General features: G+C 43.5%; 1 protein-coding gene across 3 annotated transcripts in view; it reads left to right on the top strand.

Moving 5' to 3' along the window:
- The window catches only part of RHBDL3 (rhomboid like 3), a 55,060-nt gene extending 39,540 nt beyond the window's left edge, over positions 1 to 15,520 (top strand). For all 3 annotated transcript variants that reach the window (XM_030461843.1, XM_030461842.1, XM_030461841.1), the window contains 6 exons: positions 4,774 to 4,998; positions 5,503 to 5,651; positions 9,933 to 10,045; positions 10,943 to 11,043; positions 14,134 to 14,194; positions 14,889 to 15,520. In XM_030461843.1, the coding sequence (XP_030317703.1) occupies positions 4,774 to 4,998; positions 5,503 to 5,651; positions 9,933 to 10,045; positions 10,943 to 11,043; positions 14,134 to 14,194; positions 14,889 to 15,160 (921 nt within the window). In that variant the 3' untranslated portion in view covers positions 15,161 to 15,520. The remainder of the gene's footprint in view (positions 1 to 4,773; positions 4,999 to 5,502; positions 5,652 to 9,932; positions 10,046 to 10,942; positions 11,044 to 14,133; positions 14,195 to 14,888) is intronic.
- Positions 15,521 to 16,770: the final 1,250 nt, after the last annotated feature.

Genomic DNA, 16,770 nt, shown 5'->3' with positions numbered 1-16,770 from the left:
TTCTGCTTTGAAAGGTGAGTAACCCTTCCCTGTGCTGCTTCAGTGCTTGCAATGGTAACACTTTTACTTGAGATACTTCCTCCAGTCTGGCTCAGACTGAAACGGGGGGGAAATGGTGAAAGAAGAGCTGTAGCTGGGAAAAGAGAACTTGTTTTTTAAATGGAAAAATACTGAAGTTTGGTTTTGGCTTTGCAAGCATGCATGTGATAGCACCAGGAGGGCTATCTTCATTTTGTGGAGGTGATCTTCTAAAAAGTTACATACTGTGTTTTTCTGCCAGGTAATGGAGAAATGAGGGTGGTCCTTTGTACCATGGTTTGCTTGAAGGTTTTTTAATGGTGCTCAGAACTACTCCATAGCACAGCCATAAAGTAGTTATAAATTCCCCTTCCAGTGTCTTTGCATGTCCTTCACTGCACCAGCTGACAGCCTGCACAGAAGGCTTCAGTGAACAAGGCTTTGCAGGAGCTGTATATAATTCTTTATTACCCAAGTCACTGGGAAGATCAGCAATAAAGCCTAAATATCCTATTCTCAGGGGAATCCCCAGGCAAGACAAAAGTTTGCCCAAATTAATAACTTTTCTCTTCCTGCTAAATCTTTGTTCACTTTCTAGTGAGGGTTTTAAGCTTAAAAGTCTATTGCAGAATAACCCAGGACCTCAGTTCCAGTTGTCTTGTCCAGTGTTTGTTTTGTTCTTACTGCTGGTAATCTGGAAAGGTCTGTTGCAAGTTTTATAGCTCCATTTCTTCCCCTCTGTGCTTCCAATTAGCTGCACTGTTGAACTAAGCTAGGGCAGATCCTCTGCCAAACAATCTCCCATCTGGAGTCCTCTGGGATGTCCTTCAGTTTCCGATGGGATACCCCATAAGTGGTCCCTTTGTCCTTGATTCACTGTCTTGGCTGAAAGTATAGGATTCCTGATCTCTCTTCCTGGCCTTCATTCAGAGGTATGATAATAAATATTTAATTACAAGAGGCTTGAAAATCTCTTACTTCAGTATCTGATCAAATATTGTGCTATTATGGGCAAGGAGGAGCTTTTCTTGAGTGAGTGATAGGTGAGAGCAGCTGTGAGATTGTATCTGTATCCAGCTCCTACCTCTCAGTGTATTAAAGCCCTTACTGAGGTGCAAAGTTCTCACTGAAGGGAACATTTCCAGGAGCTGGATACTCCTGATAAATTTGCCCCACACTACCTTTGTGTTGTTTTCATTCCCATTTTGGAGAAAACTGGTGATTTTTGGTGTTCCAAAAGCCACATGCATCTCCTGAGAGGAAAAAACCTATCAGAGGGCCAGGTAAGTGTCTTGGAACTTAATAACTGGGCTGCAAGAGCTGGTTTTGGAGTGCGTTCAGATTGTACATTGATCTGAGTCCATTAGATGCTGGCTACATGAAAAAACTTTCTTCCAAGTGAATTAGTCTGGCAAATAAGCATTATGCCAATTAAAGAGGAACTTAGGATTGAAATTTACATCCTTAACCATGATTCCTTAGCTGTTTCCAATCATGTACAGTTGGAATTTGAGAAGCACCATGTCAACTTAAATGATTATTTTAATTGTGTATGTATCTAAAGCACAAATGCACGTGGGAAATGTTACAAAGATATTTTTAAAAAACTTTTCTTCAAATAATTAAATCTGGATTCATTTAAGTTATGGAAGCTTTCCCAGTACCAGTGAAAAATGGAACAGGTGTTGGCAGGTTTGAAGCTTCAAATTTACTGTGTTTTGACACAATGTTTGAACCACAAGATTAGTCTTGTCCTGCAAGTGTTCCTGCAGTTGACCTTGGAATCTGAATGTATTTTACCTTTTCTAATAGAAGTGCTGGAAGGTCTAAGCCTGGCACATTTAATAGGAGTTCAGACAAAAACTGGGGCAGGGATTATGGGCAATGGCCAGGATAATTTATTTGGTCTCTCCCCAGACTAAGCCAGTGCTTGGTTTTTCCATTTGGGTGCTGTTTGGGAAAGTGCTACCAGGTTGGCTCAGAGGATGTGAACATCTGTGACAGATGAACTTTGTGCTGAGTTATGTGTTTTGGGAGAAGCAGTCTATCCACATTAGCATTTTATAGAAGTGTGGAGTGAGAGAAGGAAAGAAATGTGAATCTTGAAAGCAAAACTGATTGGAAAGGCTGCGTTTGTAAGTAAAGTGGGTTATAAAACTGGGGCTGACAGAGGCTTTTAAAAAGCTTGTGCTAACTTCTGATTTAGTGTTCTGTGTCTTAGAGGATCAGAGCTGGAGAGCTGAATGCAGTGCCTGTCACAGTGTTGTATGTGTTTAAAAATAGCTGTAGCCCAGCCTCAAAGATGTCAATATGTATTGGGCAGAAATCCATGTTTTTCAAAACCTCCTGAGTGAGGCTGAATAAGAACCACGGAAAGGGTAGTGTGCCCCACCCAGGCCATGAAACTGGAGCTGGAGAAATGCTCCATGACTTGGCTCTTTATTATCTGGTGCTGCAGCAGAAGTACAGATAACCAAGAAACCCTGAGCAATTGCTCTGCCAGTGGGAGTGAATAGTTTCCATTGCAAACTGCAGAATAACTGAGACTGCTTCTAGACTGGCATGTGCCCTGCACAAGAGCAGGACTTTGTGCACTAATAAACTTTGGCACTGCCCCACACTAGATAGTAAGGACTCAACCTAAATTTTAAAGTTTTCAGTGTTGCAGACAACAGATTCAGATCTAAGTAGGAAAAACTTTTGCTTTCTGGCAGATGTACCAAACCCATCCTTTGAGCAGAGCTGTCACAGTAAGCCTTGAGGTTTTTTTGGTCTGGTAACACCAGAGGGCAGAGGTGGCAGTGCCTGGTTAGCAGTCATGGCAGCTTGGCTGCTCTGCAGGGCAGATTTTTCTCTCTGCATAACTCTGGTGTATGGCCTTGGCCAAGTCTCTCAGTGTTGTGAGATCCAGCTTCCCACAAGAGCCAGATTCTTTGTTCATCTGAGGTGCAGCTTCCACAGTCCTCCTGCAATATCCTGCTCTTAACAAAATTAAAAAGACCTTTCCCTCCTGCTTAATTTTTAGTATGTTGAGGGACACCAACAGGAACATCATGCTGATGAATTTGCACTGTTACTTGAGCTCCTTGTGCAGCATTAGAGTAATGCAGGGCAGGACACTGGACTGACAGGGTTGTGCTTTTTGTTTATTTTCTATTTTTCATTTCTGCTTCTTTTGTTCATTGAAGTGTTTTATGAATGAGCAAAGGAGAAATACCAAGAGAAAGGTTAGAGTTCTTAATGTAAATTTTTTTCTCAAGAAAACATCTTGAAAAGAACAACAGTTGTAAGGAACTTGAAACAGACCGATTGCCTGTCAGTGTTGCTCACATCAGTGAATTTCTACGTTGGAGTGGAAGACTGAGGAGGGATGGGCAGCTGCTGGGGGAATGGGCCACAGTGGCATCACCTCAGATGGCCCTTTTGCATTCCTCTAGTGATTAAGAGGGGTGGCACCCTGCAGTGATTACTGTGTTTTAAGAAGCTTTGAACAATTACCCAGCTGCCTGGGCACTGGGAGCAGAAGCTCTGAGCTTTGCTGTCTTTGGGATATTATCCAAAACCAGTGTGATCCAAAGCAACTGGAAGCCAACACTGTTGAACCTCATCTCTTATTTGTCTCTGGCAGCTGAAGATGCTGGGGGTTTCTGAGATCAGTTAACAATTCTTCCAGAAGAAGGACCAAGCTGTCACCTTCACTTTGCTGTCTCTTACTGTAAAAGGTCCCTTTGCAGTGGTCTTTGTGCATAATTAGCCTTTTAAACCTTTCTGCCAAAGGTTCAGCCAGAACTGGCAGTGACTGCAATGCAGCAGGTTTATTTGACATCAGGGCCAATTAGCAGTTACCCAAATCTTGGAGCAGTCCTTTCAGACATGTTGGGTTTTGGTTGTGGCTTTTTGTTTTGGTTTGGTTTGGTTGTTTGTTGGTGTTTTGTTGTTTGGTTTTTTTCCCTAAGCAGACTGGGCATAAAATTCCATCTGCCTAATTTGCAAATGCAATTGCTTTAATTATGCATCTAAATTGGGAAAGCATGTGCTCAGAAGATAGATAGCTAATTCTACGTATGTAAGGTGAAAAGGCATATACACAGTAGCTCTATCATCCAAAGCCTGCACCACCTCAAAACCTTGCCCCCTCTGAGGATAAATGTTTTAAAAGAAGAAATCCCTTTGCAAATTTACAGTGGCTAAGACTGTCTGTACATCAGTGTAGGCTGTTCTTTTGTTGCTGCTGATTAAATGGTTCTGTTTCACAAAAAAAGGGATCATTTTCTTTGACCAGAGTTCAATTCTGCTGTCAAGGGCGAGAACACAAAGGTAAGAAGCTGCAAATGTGCCTGCTGCTCTATGGCAGGTGCAGGGAAGTGTGACAGAGCAGGAGGAGCTGAGGGAAGGAGGACACAGGAATGTGTGTGTTGTGAGAGCTGGTGGTGAGGACAGCAGAGGGAAGGATGGACAATGGGATGGAGAACACAGCCAGGTGCACCAGCAGCCTCTGTTCTGCCTTCCCGTTGTTCAGTTCTGACCTCATTTATTTCCATCACAATGAAAAAGCCCTGGTTTTGGTTTTCCACACACCTTGTCCATTCAGGTCACCCCACGATCATCCTGAGATGACCCCTAAAGCTCCCCCCTGGTGGTTGTTCTCCTGCCCGCCTGGATCTGGTGCTGACAAACCGGCATTAATGTCCCCAGATGTACGTCCCCCAGCTCTGCTTTGTGTCCTCATGGTTTCTTCCTTTTCTTTTAACCCAGATGAGCAACAAAAGGTCCAACAGTTTCCGCCAAGCCATCCTGCAGGGGAACAGGAGGCTGTGCAGCAAAGCTCTGCTGGAGGAGACAGGGCTGAGCCTCTCACAGAGGCTGATCCGGCACGTGGCCTACGAGACCCTGCCCCGAGAGATTGACCGCAAGTGGTACTATGACAGCTACACCTGCTGCCCCCCACCCTGGTTCATGATCACCATCACTATTGTAGAGGCAAGGAGCTTAATTCCCTTTCTCTGGAAGCCCACACCACACTGCCAAAGGCTTTGCTGGGGACACGATCAAGGGCTGGAGTGGGACTCGTTTAGGCCCAGACAAGGACAGGCACAAAGCTGATAGCTGTGCCTCTGTGTGTGTGTGTGTGTGGAGGGTTTAAGGGTTGGACCTGATGATCTCAGAGGTCCTTTCCAACCTGGCTGATTCTGTGATTCTGTGTCTATGTGTAAGTGGACACTGTGGTCCTACCCTGTCTCCAAACATGGTTATTGTCCATTGAAACAATTAATATATGAAACTACAGAATTTACAAAACTATGGCAAAATTTTTTGAGGACTTAAAATCTGGGTAGTTCAAATAATGGAAGTGGAAGAAAAAATTCCATGCTGTTGCCTCTGTCATGTGAATGGAGAGAAAAAAGGAGGGAAGAGAAAGAGCTACAAAGTGCTTTTCAGTGAGAGAAGGTGTTTACTAACCAAGGAATCTTCCTTCTCTCCTAGGTTGCATTTTTCCTTTACAATGGAGTGATGTTAGACAGATTTGTGCTGCAAGTCACCCATCCCTTATACCTGAAGAATGCATTGCTTTACCATCCTCAGCTCCGTGCTCAGGCTTGGAGGTACCTAACCTACATATTCATGCATGCAGGGTGAGTACTTACAAACCACAGAGATTCTCCACAGTTCAGGTTCCTCAAGGAGAGGGAGGAGGAGAATATGACAGAATCAGCTCAGAAATAAATTTTTAAAAAATTTTAAATTGCATATAAATACCTGAATCTGTTGTGGAGTGTTGGGCACTGAAGGGCAAACCTTCATAGCTCTGAAGGGAGGAGGCAATGTAAGGAACTTCCTTGTGTGTGCTTCCTAAAACTGGGCAGGTTGAAGCCCAGTGTTCCTCTAAAGAGGATAAGCAAGTGGCAGAATAAGTCTGCAAAGATGCTTGAGTGGAACTGAAAAACTACAAGGTGCATTCTTGCTAGACTTCCCAGTTGAGGCTGGAATAGTCAATTAAATTCCCTGTGCCTATGGTATGCTGTCACTTAGTAATGTTGTCCCTTCTGTATGGACTGAGCTAATGCCTAGAAGCCTGAGTCAAGACTGAACACCTGTTCTGTGCACATTGTACAAACAACAGTGTTCCTAAGGAGGTGACAATCTCCTCTGACCACATGGATAGAGAATGGTGCATCTAATGCAAAATGAATGTGAAATGAATCCTCCTGCATTCCACGGGAGGAATGTAGTAGGTCTGGGAAAATCATGGAAGGCATGGGGATTCTAATTCTATACTTCTTGACTGTGCTAGTCCTCCCAAGATTTAAAGACTTAATTGTGTGATGTTTGTGATGCCATGGTGATGAGAGGGTGTCACAGGAAAGTTCATCCCTGTACAAAACACTCTGCTCCCTCTGAGCAGTTTTTCAGATCATTATTTTCACACATTCCTGGCAGATAATTGCAATTTTCTTTAATTCTGTTACTGAAAAGTCACAGCAACAAGATTTTTAACAGCAGTTTATAGTTTGAAACTGGATAAAGGCCCTTTGTTCTTAAACAGAAAGCCTATATTCCCATCGTTCAATGTTCTCCTATGAAAGGCCACAACCATCAAGCTGTTATTTTCCTTTTCCATGTTTCTGATGGAAGACATGCTGATGTCTCTTCTCTGCCTTGGTCTGTAATTGCCCTTCAGCACAAGATGTGCCCCAGAGCACTGGATAAGATCCATAGGACAGAAAAGACTCTGCCCAAAGGGAAAGTAGGAAAAAATTATTAGATGAAACTTCTCATTGTGGCAACATCTGTACTCTGCATGCAAAGTCCCTCCAAAAAATTTGTTTCAGGTTTCAGTTTGCAAGTGGAGACTATTGGGCTTTGATGTGAGACTGATTACGTAAAATGAGGACTGAAAGTTTCTATCAATGAGGATAAGGGGGAAAAATGGGTTTGTAAAAGCAAGAAACACTTGATTTTAACTAATGCTAGATAATTTGTATCTGGATTTTCTTCTGGTGGTGGTGTTCTACTATGTCAATTATGCAACTGCAGATTGCTTTTGGGTACATTTGCAGAGAGACATTTGCACCAGGACAATTGGTGCAGCAGTTAAATATTGTCTTGTATCACCCATGGCCTGCTTGCCTAACCTGGGCAATGTCATTCCTTCCTGTAGCAAGCAGTACTCTGGCATTCTTCACACTTACTGACTGAAAAATATCTCAGGTTTATTTCACATCTGTGGCTGGCTCAGAAATGAACAGTGGGGAAGGTGGTGTGCAGGCAACTCATTGTTTTTGTGATGGATTCCAAGTTCCTTAGCTATGTAGCTTTCAAAACAATGGAGAGTCCTGCTGGAACAATAAACCCCATGATTTATCTGCAGTAGCTGGAGTTAGGCTGAATGTTCATCTATTGCTGACTTTGGTGCCTTAAGCTCCTTTCATATCAGGAGAGCAGATAAATCTTGGAAAGGTAATAACATTTGTTAGTGGAAGCCCATCATTCTCCTCTCATTTTCAAATGAGAAGCTAACACAATGCCATGGGGTCTATTGTTATCATGCTTCCAGCTGAGACTTTAAAATGGAAATGTGGACTGCTCCCTAATTTAGTGCACTCAGTCTGGTTTTTTGAAGAGCAAGTGACAGCCATAAGGTGTCCAAGAAGACAGCAGTTGCTAGGGCTTGGCTAGCTGTGCCTCTAGAAAGATTCCAAAAATGCACAGGCTGTATGTTGGTCCTGATGGAGGGGGCTTTGTCAAGGGCTGAAAAGGCAAAGTTGTAAATTCTGCCCTTCTGCTTTCATGGAAAGCAGACATTGATTATCTGGGGTCCATGCATTTCTAACACTGCCATAACTAATGACTTGCATTTATGCTCAGTCCCATTTGTTTGGTCCTGGGGAAGGAGAAAGTCTTCAATAAATCAATGAAATTGTCATTTTGAGATTGACACATCCAGCACTGGCAAAGGCTAATTATATTTTATGGGTGCTTATTGACTGTGGAGCCTTCTTAGCATGACGGGGAGGAGAAGTGAATGGAATTGCTCCTGGAAAGTCTTTTAAGAACAACCACGGATCAGAGCAGTCACTTCAGAGTCTAAGATAAACTTTGAGCTCTTACAAAAGCTTCCTTTGAAAGATAAGACCCAGTGCTTTGTGTGAAAATGTCAGGTGGTGCCTCATGGTGCTGACTGTGTGCCAGCCAAAGCTTCTCCCCTCCCCTCTGTAAAAGGGCACTTAAGGATGGATCTTTTCTGTGATATCAGTTTGACCTTTGCTGGTTGTTCCTAATTTGGTTCCCAAGTTCTGTGAACATGCAGGATCAGAATGGTTACCAGAATATATCTGTACCCAGTGGCTTCAAAAGTCTTGAGCAAAGCAACAGGAGCATTCAGTACCATCCATCTGTTTCCCCTGATGAAAAATTGTGATGCTGAGTGTCTCCTTCAAGAGAGAAATTTATCCTTGGAGAGACATTCAGTGAAAACAAACCTATTAAGATTTCAGGAAAGAACTCTTTCCTGCAGTATCGTTTCTATTAGGTTTTTTCTAGTCCAGCTTTAAATTATCATTTATGAGACTGTTCTGTCATTACTGCATCTTGCCATCAGCATTTTTTTCTGATATATATGGGAAATTGCTATGGTAACATAAAGAAAGACCAAAACTGTGAAAATGCACTAAAACCAAAGATTGCTAGTGGCTGTCTGAGAAATCCTTTTCTTGTATAAAACAGGGTGTAGATTTTCAATGCATTAACTACTTTACACTTTTTCCCCCAAAAGATGGCTTGTGTGTTAAGGGTACCACTGTGTCACTTGGGTCCATTTGCTGTGTAAGCAAGACTTGGGCAGTCTTCACACAGAACACCAGTGGGATGTGGCCATTCAGCAGGGTCACAGCCCTGCCAGCACAGGCTTGAGAAAGGGCCTGGTGCTGTTGCTAACTGACAAGAAGATCCTGGAGACAGCAAAGGCATGGGTAAATATTTGTAAAGAGCCTTGAAAAGTAGCAAGACTTCTTTTTTTTTTTTTTAAATACTATTGATTAGGACAACAGACTTGCTTTGGAATTATTGATTCAGCACAGGAGAAAACTGCTGCACTGGAGTATGTCAAATATGCAAGTCTTAGCTCTCACACTTTCTACCTCTTGGCTGCCAGTGGTCCTGCACTTGCTGATGTGCACATCAGGGTTTACTACAAGGCTTTTCCCAGCAGGAAGTTTTGTTATTGACTGTAATGGGAATGAAGGCAGGTGAACAGAACAGAGCTCTCCAGTGAGTACAACTTGTGTCTCACTGGACACCCAACCAGAGATAAATGCCCTCTGCTTCCCATTCTGACCATGATCACATTGGCACAGCCCCATCAGAAAGAGTGGGGGTCAGACAGCTCTAACAGTAACTTGGCATTACGTACCACAAGGAAATGGCAGCTCCTGGGACTGTTAGGCTTACCTTGCTCTTCAAGTGATATCCCTGCCCCATCATGGTGCTGTAATATGGGCAGGGAAGGGCTGTGTCATCAGGAGGGGAGAAGAGAGGAGCAGGTCAAGTTTCTGTCCTCTGCTTCAGGCTCTGCTGCCATCTTGCTGCTTTTCTGGACAAGTCGTTTAACTTCTTCAAACCCTCTGTTAGAAACAAGCAAACAAAAAAGCCCAAATGCCAAACAACTCACTAAGAACTGAACATATTAGAAAGTCTTTGGCTGAAAGGGACTGGGTGGATATGAAAATGATAATGAACAGCAAGAAGAGAAGAAACATCACAACTCTGTCCTGTATTTTTCAGAAACTGTTGTTTTTCCCAATGTTATATCTATTTTTGTGAAACAAGTGCTATTTGATTTCCTTCCCAAGACATCTCTGTCTCAAGGGAGACAAGGACTTAGAAAAGAGAACAACTGTTGTTTTTCCTTGCCACAGGATAGAGCACCTTGGACTCAATGTTGTCCTTCAGCTCTTGGTTGGGATTCCTCTGGAAATGGTGCACGGAGCTGCGAGGATCAGTTTTGTGTATGTTGCTGGAGTTGTGGCAGGTAGGTGACACCTCTGGATGGCCCAGGTGAAGAAACAGCTGAAAATGGTCTGTGCTGACTTTTGTGTAAAAAATGTGTGACATTTGGATGTAGGAGTCACTGGTCTGTGCACTGAAATTCCTCTGGAGGCTGCAAGTGGGAAAAAATGCTACAACTTGACATCTGTTTCTAACTAGCCAGAGGCTCTGTATTTAGCAGGCCTGATAAAAAACATCAACAACCTATTACTTTAAAATAGCCTTGCTTTAGGTGGTCTTCCTAAATGTAGAGGTCATGCTGTTCCTTTCCTCTTGTGTCCCACAGAGGTCTGTCTAGAAGAAAGGTGGCATCACAGGCATCCCTGCATGAAGAGTCTTTTTTTTTTCCCCCGGTCCTGTGCCAATTCTTCCTCCATTTGTCCTGTCCTGTCTTCTTTCTACAGCCTGAGTAAGCAAGAAGTATTTGGTTGTAGATTGTGAGCAGTGCACAGAAATCTGAAAATGTATTAGCTGAAAATAGCTCAACAACTAATTAAAACAGGAGGAAAGAAATTCTTTCCAGCATGGGAACTGCTTCTATTTTATTTCTAGGTGAGCAAAAAACACGGACATTTTTCTGTTTCCTGCTTCCTTGTTATTTTCATCAGGGTGCAAATGCCTTTTTGCAGCATTGGTTTGAAGATAAGTTGCTACCTTACTTGGCTGCTTTTAAAGTAGATGCAAGGGAATCAATCAGTTGCTGTCTTGGCAGTACTACAGGACTGAACTTCAGGAGTCAATTGATTCCCCCATCCTGCCCCTGCCCCTTCTCTTTCTATCCCTGACCTGCAGCAATTAGCACAAAACAGGCAGTAGCAGGGATGTAGGGTAGGAGAGAGTGTGGCTGGCAATTGTCACAAACCCTTCTTCTTTCTCCCAGGATCCCTGGCAGTGTCAGTAGCTGATATGACTGCTCCTGTGGTGGGCTCCTCTGGAGGTGTGTATGCTCTTGTCTCAGCTCACTTGGCCAATATAGTCATGGTGAGTACCAGAATGACTGACTGACCTCTTTGAAAGTGATCTGGGTCTGGTGGCCCAAAGGGATTGGAAATAGGGCCTGACCCAGCTGCTTTTCGTTCAGAACTTACCCCAGTAAGGAGTTTTATCTCAGAGGTGTGGTCCTGGAATGGAACTGTTACTCTGTACATGGTGGCTTGGTGCCCTGGTGGCTGGCAGCTTTTCATAAGAAGCCAAAGATGCTGGTAATCCAGGATTTATCAGTGTACTCCAGGCTATCAGCTCTCCTTGCAAGGCCTGATAACTGCTTGGAAAAGAAGGGGCTGAGTGACTGGGCAGAAGTCGCAGACTTGTTTCTGTCTGCACAGGCCACGTTGTGTTTGCAGGTGCCTAAAGAAATCTGATATTGGGTGGATTTGTGTGCAGAATATCCTTTGTCTCCATTTGTAAAACCCAGACTGAAGCTGAACTTGACCATACTGATGGTGTATCTTTTTGCCATACCACCTAATGAGGGACATTAGGTGAGTAATGGTCAGTAAAATGCCAGCACCTTCATTCCTCTAAGACCTGGAAACAGGAGCTCATCCGAGGTCCTCTGCTAGGTGGTGGCAAAGGTCAGCATATCTGCCTGTGTCACCCTTAAGATGACCCCTGGGCAAAAATGGCTTTGCTGACAGAACTGGTTTTGCTGTGATTGGGATTCATGTGTGGGGGCACAGGGCTGCATGTCTGTCCTGTACCACCAACATCAGAACAGAATAGCCATGAAAACAATGGTAACACAGCCTCTCCTGGGGTGTGAGTGGGAAGATAATGCAAGTTGGCTGCAATAGAGACAGAAGATCTGTTATATGGGTGCTGGAAAACATGTCAAGCCTACAAGAAAACCTTGTATTCCATGGCTGTACACAGTGCAGTCAGCTGCAGCCCACACAGTGCCTGCCCCAGGCAACCTTTGGAGCAGCTGGGAGAGGGGGTGGCTTCCTGAGCAGCAAAGGTCTCCTTTGGGATCTGGAGGCTTTTCAGAGGATGAAGGAGCTGGGGCTGTCACTGAGGTCAGTTTGAGTGGCTGGTGGAGAGACAAGGAGTGGAGGAGAGGGGCTACCCCTATACCACAGGTTTTCTGCAGTGCCTCTGCATAGGTTTCAGTAGGATTTGTGTTCCCTGCCACAAGGCACAGAGGAGCAGGAGGGAGTTTTCTCTGTCTCACAGGGTGATAATGCAGGCACAAGGATTCTTCACACCAAGATTCACAGGGTCAGAGGGGGACATTGGAGGAAGTTTTAGTTTGCTTTAGAGGAAGAAGCTCTGCTGGAGGTGTGTGTGGGGAGTCTTCCCTAGACTTTTTAAAGTGTTGCTAAGTGCCCTGTCATTTCACTACTCATTGACCTTCTCCAAATCTATTTAGCAATTGCTACCTCAGCATCTGTATTTCTCCATTATCTGCTGACTCTTTTCTCATCTGAAATTACTTCTACTGCCTTTCCCATTCTGGTGGTGTTTTTTGTGGTTTTGTGGTGGTGTGGGGGTTTTTTGGGTTTGTTTGTTTGTTTGTTTGTTTTTCTTCTTTTCTTTCCTCCTCTTTTATCTCTCTGCTCACTTAGTATCCAGATGTAATGCTCCCAACTGCAAAAAGATGTTCTGGCCTCTTGCTGGTAAAGCAAAGTCTTGCACAGGCACTTTGGGAGTGCTGGGAAGAGGAGGGACTGTTGCAGGGAGGATCTCTTGTATCTTCTAGTGCCTCCTGGTAACCAAAGGAAATGAAAACAGCCCTGTTTGTAAAATAAATATTCTTGGAATTACATACATAAAATAACCAACAGGGGGAAGCAATAAAGCATGGCACCCAAAGGAAAAGAGTGAGGGGGGGAATTCAAAAGAGCTACATGTAAATGAAAACTGAAGGAAGCAGCACAGTGTTAATCAGCAGGAGTTCAGAGCTTTCTGACTGGGTTAGGTGTCTCTGTGGAGAGAGAAAATGAGTTACTTATTTTGTAGAGATTGAATTTTTGGAGTCACAGAAGTGATTTACAAATAGATTCCACATAAAATTTGAATGTCTGTAGTAGGTATTGCAGAATATTTCTTCAGCAGGCTGCAAAGTCACTGGGTGCCATAAAAGTTAGGCTGAAGAGTTTACAAGTGGGTTTTTTAAATTCCTTCAGTGTGATCAACAGGGAATTTGTCACAAGAAGCCTATCTAGCTTGGGATCTCATATTGCTTTCAACAGACAAAATTTCATTTAGTCACTTAGTAGTAATAATAAGAGCAGTGTTTTCATACATCTGAGCTCCCCAGAACATGATCTCTTTCTGCTTGGAAATTTTGTTCAACTGGTGTAATTTAAACATTTCAAAAGGTGTAATTTAAACATTTAGTCTAGGATTTCTGACTATTATTCTGAGATCCTTATTCCACTATATTGATTAATGATCAAGCCTGAAGAGAGAAGCAGCCAAATCCAGGCTTTTTATAGCATTGTTTCCTTGATCTGCTTTAACTGAAGTCTTTATTTATTTGTGTGTGCTCTGCAAGAATATCCAAGCTGCAGAATTTCAGGTAGCTTGGGGTACAGGCAGTGGCACTGGAAAAGTGCAGTAGGGCTGAAATGCACTGAGAAATTGCCTGAAGGGTGACAGTGTTGGGCTTCCACATGAATCATGGTGAGCTCTGTGATGCTAACCAGAATGATGCTTGTGTTGAACACAAGGTACTACTTGATATAATTTTATTTGATGTAGCCTAATACAACAGTTTTGCAAGATATGTAAATTCAAATATTTTCAGAAGTCAGAGTTTAAGGTGAAACCTCATAGTAACATGTTAAAAGAATGAAAAATGAAGAATGGCAAGGCCAGGCAAGGAAATTCAGTAAACCTGCCAAGCAAAGATGTGGTGGACTCTCCATAACTTGGATGTGTCCCTAACATGTCCTTTATCTTCTCTGGGCCTGACAGAACTGTTTGATGTGGTGAGTGGAGAGTTCATAGCCAGGTAGCAAAGGCAATGAAAGGGGTTTGTCATCCTTAATGCTCTTCCAGTGCAGACCTGAATGTAAAATCCCTCCAGGTGTGTGTGCAGCATCACTTTATTTTCCTTCTCTTTCTCAGAACTGGTCAGGAATGAAGTGCCAATTCAAACTGCTGCGCATGGCTGTTGCCTTGATCTGTAGTAAGTATACTTGGCACCCACACAGTCCTGTTTTGTTTGTCCTTGTCCTTGTTCAGGCTGTTTCAGAGAATTTTTGACTTTGCAGCAGTTTTGGTAGAACTTGCAGCTGGACCTTCTGGCAGCAGAAACCACAGCAATCTCAAATGCAAATTTTGGCTTTCGACACAAACATTTGTGAATTAGGATTTGTTCCTAGCCAGCATCTGTAGTTTGTGCCATTTGTGAAGACCCAGGACATGAATTTCTTGTCTTTGGATTTGCAAACAAGCAATGCTTTTGTAATGTTAATACTTAGGTTTCCTAGAGCACCTCCTATCTCAGATGGCAACTGCATTATACACACATTAATGAATTCTCTTCCAGCCATAGCCCTGGGGTGGCATGGTGAGGAAAACCAGGCTGTTTATTCAGCACAGACAGTTGTCTTCAAGTTGTTCTGGTATACATTTTGAAAGGTGAATATTCTCCTACCTGTCTACTCCCCCACAAACCCAGACCACTTACCAGCCACTGAGAAGGCCTCATGTCCCTGGAGCAGAACCCTGACACAGCCATGGCTTCCCAGCTTCCCTGTGTTCACTGTCCAAAAGAGTTTCTTGCCCTCCATCTCTTCAGGGATGCAGAGCTGCCTGCAAGATGGACTTAAGATGTGATAGACTCAGACAATTAATTTCTTTTTCCTTCTTTGTTCCAGTGAGCTTTGAATTTGGAAGAGCTGTGTGGCTGCGGTTCCACCCCTCTGCTTACCCACCATGCCCACACCCCAGCTTCATGGCTCACCTGGGAGGAGTGATGGTTGGAATTACCCTTGGTGTCATCATCCTGAGGAACTATGAGCAGAGGCTCCAAGATCAGACATTATGGTGGATCTTCCTCTCTATTTATGTAATTTTTGTCTTGTTTGCCATTTTCTGGAACATTTTTGCCTACAGCCTGTTGGATCTAAAGCTACCTCCCCCTCCTTGAAAGCATGGGACAGAAAACTCAAGAGAGGAAGTCATCTGTCAGCTATGTTAAATAAATGAAGATGGAGGATCTATTTTTATATTTAACTTAGGGGAGGATGATTCTTTTGAACACAAGTGTGTGCTGGAGGAGATGCTTCAAGATCTCTCAAAAGAATGGGCTAATCAGTTTGTTCACAAATCTAGCAGGTACTGTAATGCTGGCTGGCTGGCCTGGACCCTGCAGTTTCTCCACTGCCAGAGCTCCCATTGGGCAGGTTGTACCTGGGCACTTTCACTTGGTTTGCTAGCACACATCAATATTTTGTATGAGGTATTTGTATTTTCCAGGTCAGTGCTGGAATTATGGCCAGTTGTTGAATGAATCTCCTCAGTCTTACTGAACACTAAAAGGGAAAAAGAGCAGACGTTTACTAATTAGAGACTCACATGGTACTTACAAGGCAGCTTGGGTTTGGTTTCTATGGACACATTTGACTGTTCAGCCATACCAGTGCCACTGTCTAATTACTTGAATGGTTCCTAAGATATTTTAGCCTATGGTGAAACCTGCACCTTTCAAAGGAATCAGCAGAACTTGATCACCCAAAGTGATGGAGACTGGTCTTTAACTACAGGTCAAATTAAATTGCACTATAAACCCTGGGAAATCCTGGAGTGTTGTGGGCTCACAGACAGAGGTGATTTTAATTGTGCATGTTTCACTTGATTTTAATTAATATTTTTCCCCCAGCCTACAGTGGCTAGAGGGTGTGACTGGAGTTTCTCTTTTGAGGGATGGAGAAAAGGCAGGCAAATATTCAAGTGTGTTCTTTGTCAGCTGACAATCAGGTGCTGTTTTCTTCTCACTTTGTTTCTGGTCATGTGGATTTAATGTCTGGCCTGTGGTGAGTTCCTAGCAAGGGTCTCAACTCTTCTAGCAGGTTCTTACTAGAAAAGTGAGATCAGGATCACCTTATAGCAGTGCCAGGTGGGAACTATCTAGTCTTTACAGCCATGCAGTCCATTTGGGGCCAAATCTGGCAACTGAAGTCAGTGGAGTTAAATCAGGTTGTGTGTAGCACCAATTTTCCCCTGAAATGGAAAAGGTGTTACAGTGATCATTGTGAAACTGATAAGAAGTTTGAGGATGCCTGTTCCTGGGGCAATGGAAGTTCAGGAGCTCCAAGCAGCAGGCAGGTGTAACAATGCCTTTTTGCTTAATGTTGGTCAAGCCCAGGTTTTAGCAATCTGTAACTGGTCTGTAGCACAGCCCATCCACTGCCTGCACCAGTCTGGGGACCAGGCTGGAACATCTGTAGCACAAAAATTTCTTATTAGGTACACTTCTTGGTAAGGTGCTTACATTATTTTGTTTCTCACTTTAGAAAGCTGCCAAATTACAGTCCAGGAGTATGGATGTGCTCCTTTTCTCTCTGCTTTACCCATCTATTTTGATGGTTTGGATAAAGCACCCAAAGGAGTCTCTCCAGACTATCTCCTTCCATCCTTTTTTAAGTTTGCATACTGGTGCCCAAGCACCAACCACCAGAGCCTTCCACAGCCCATGCCACAGGCACTGCAGCAGTTGTGTTTGCTCTGTAGCAAAATGTCTCTGTATCGTGGGCTTTA

Source organism: Calypte anna, chromosome 18 (genome assembly GCF_003957555.1).
Source record: "Calypte anna isolate BGI_N300 chromosome 18, bCalAnn1_v1.p, whole genome shotgun sequence".
Classification (NCBI taxonomy): Eukaryota; Metazoa; Chordata; class Aves; order Apodiformes; family Trochilidae; genus Calypte; species Calypte anna.
The sequence above is the reverse complement of the archived record's forward strand: the minus strand, read 5'-3'. Positions and strand labels throughout refer to the sequence as shown.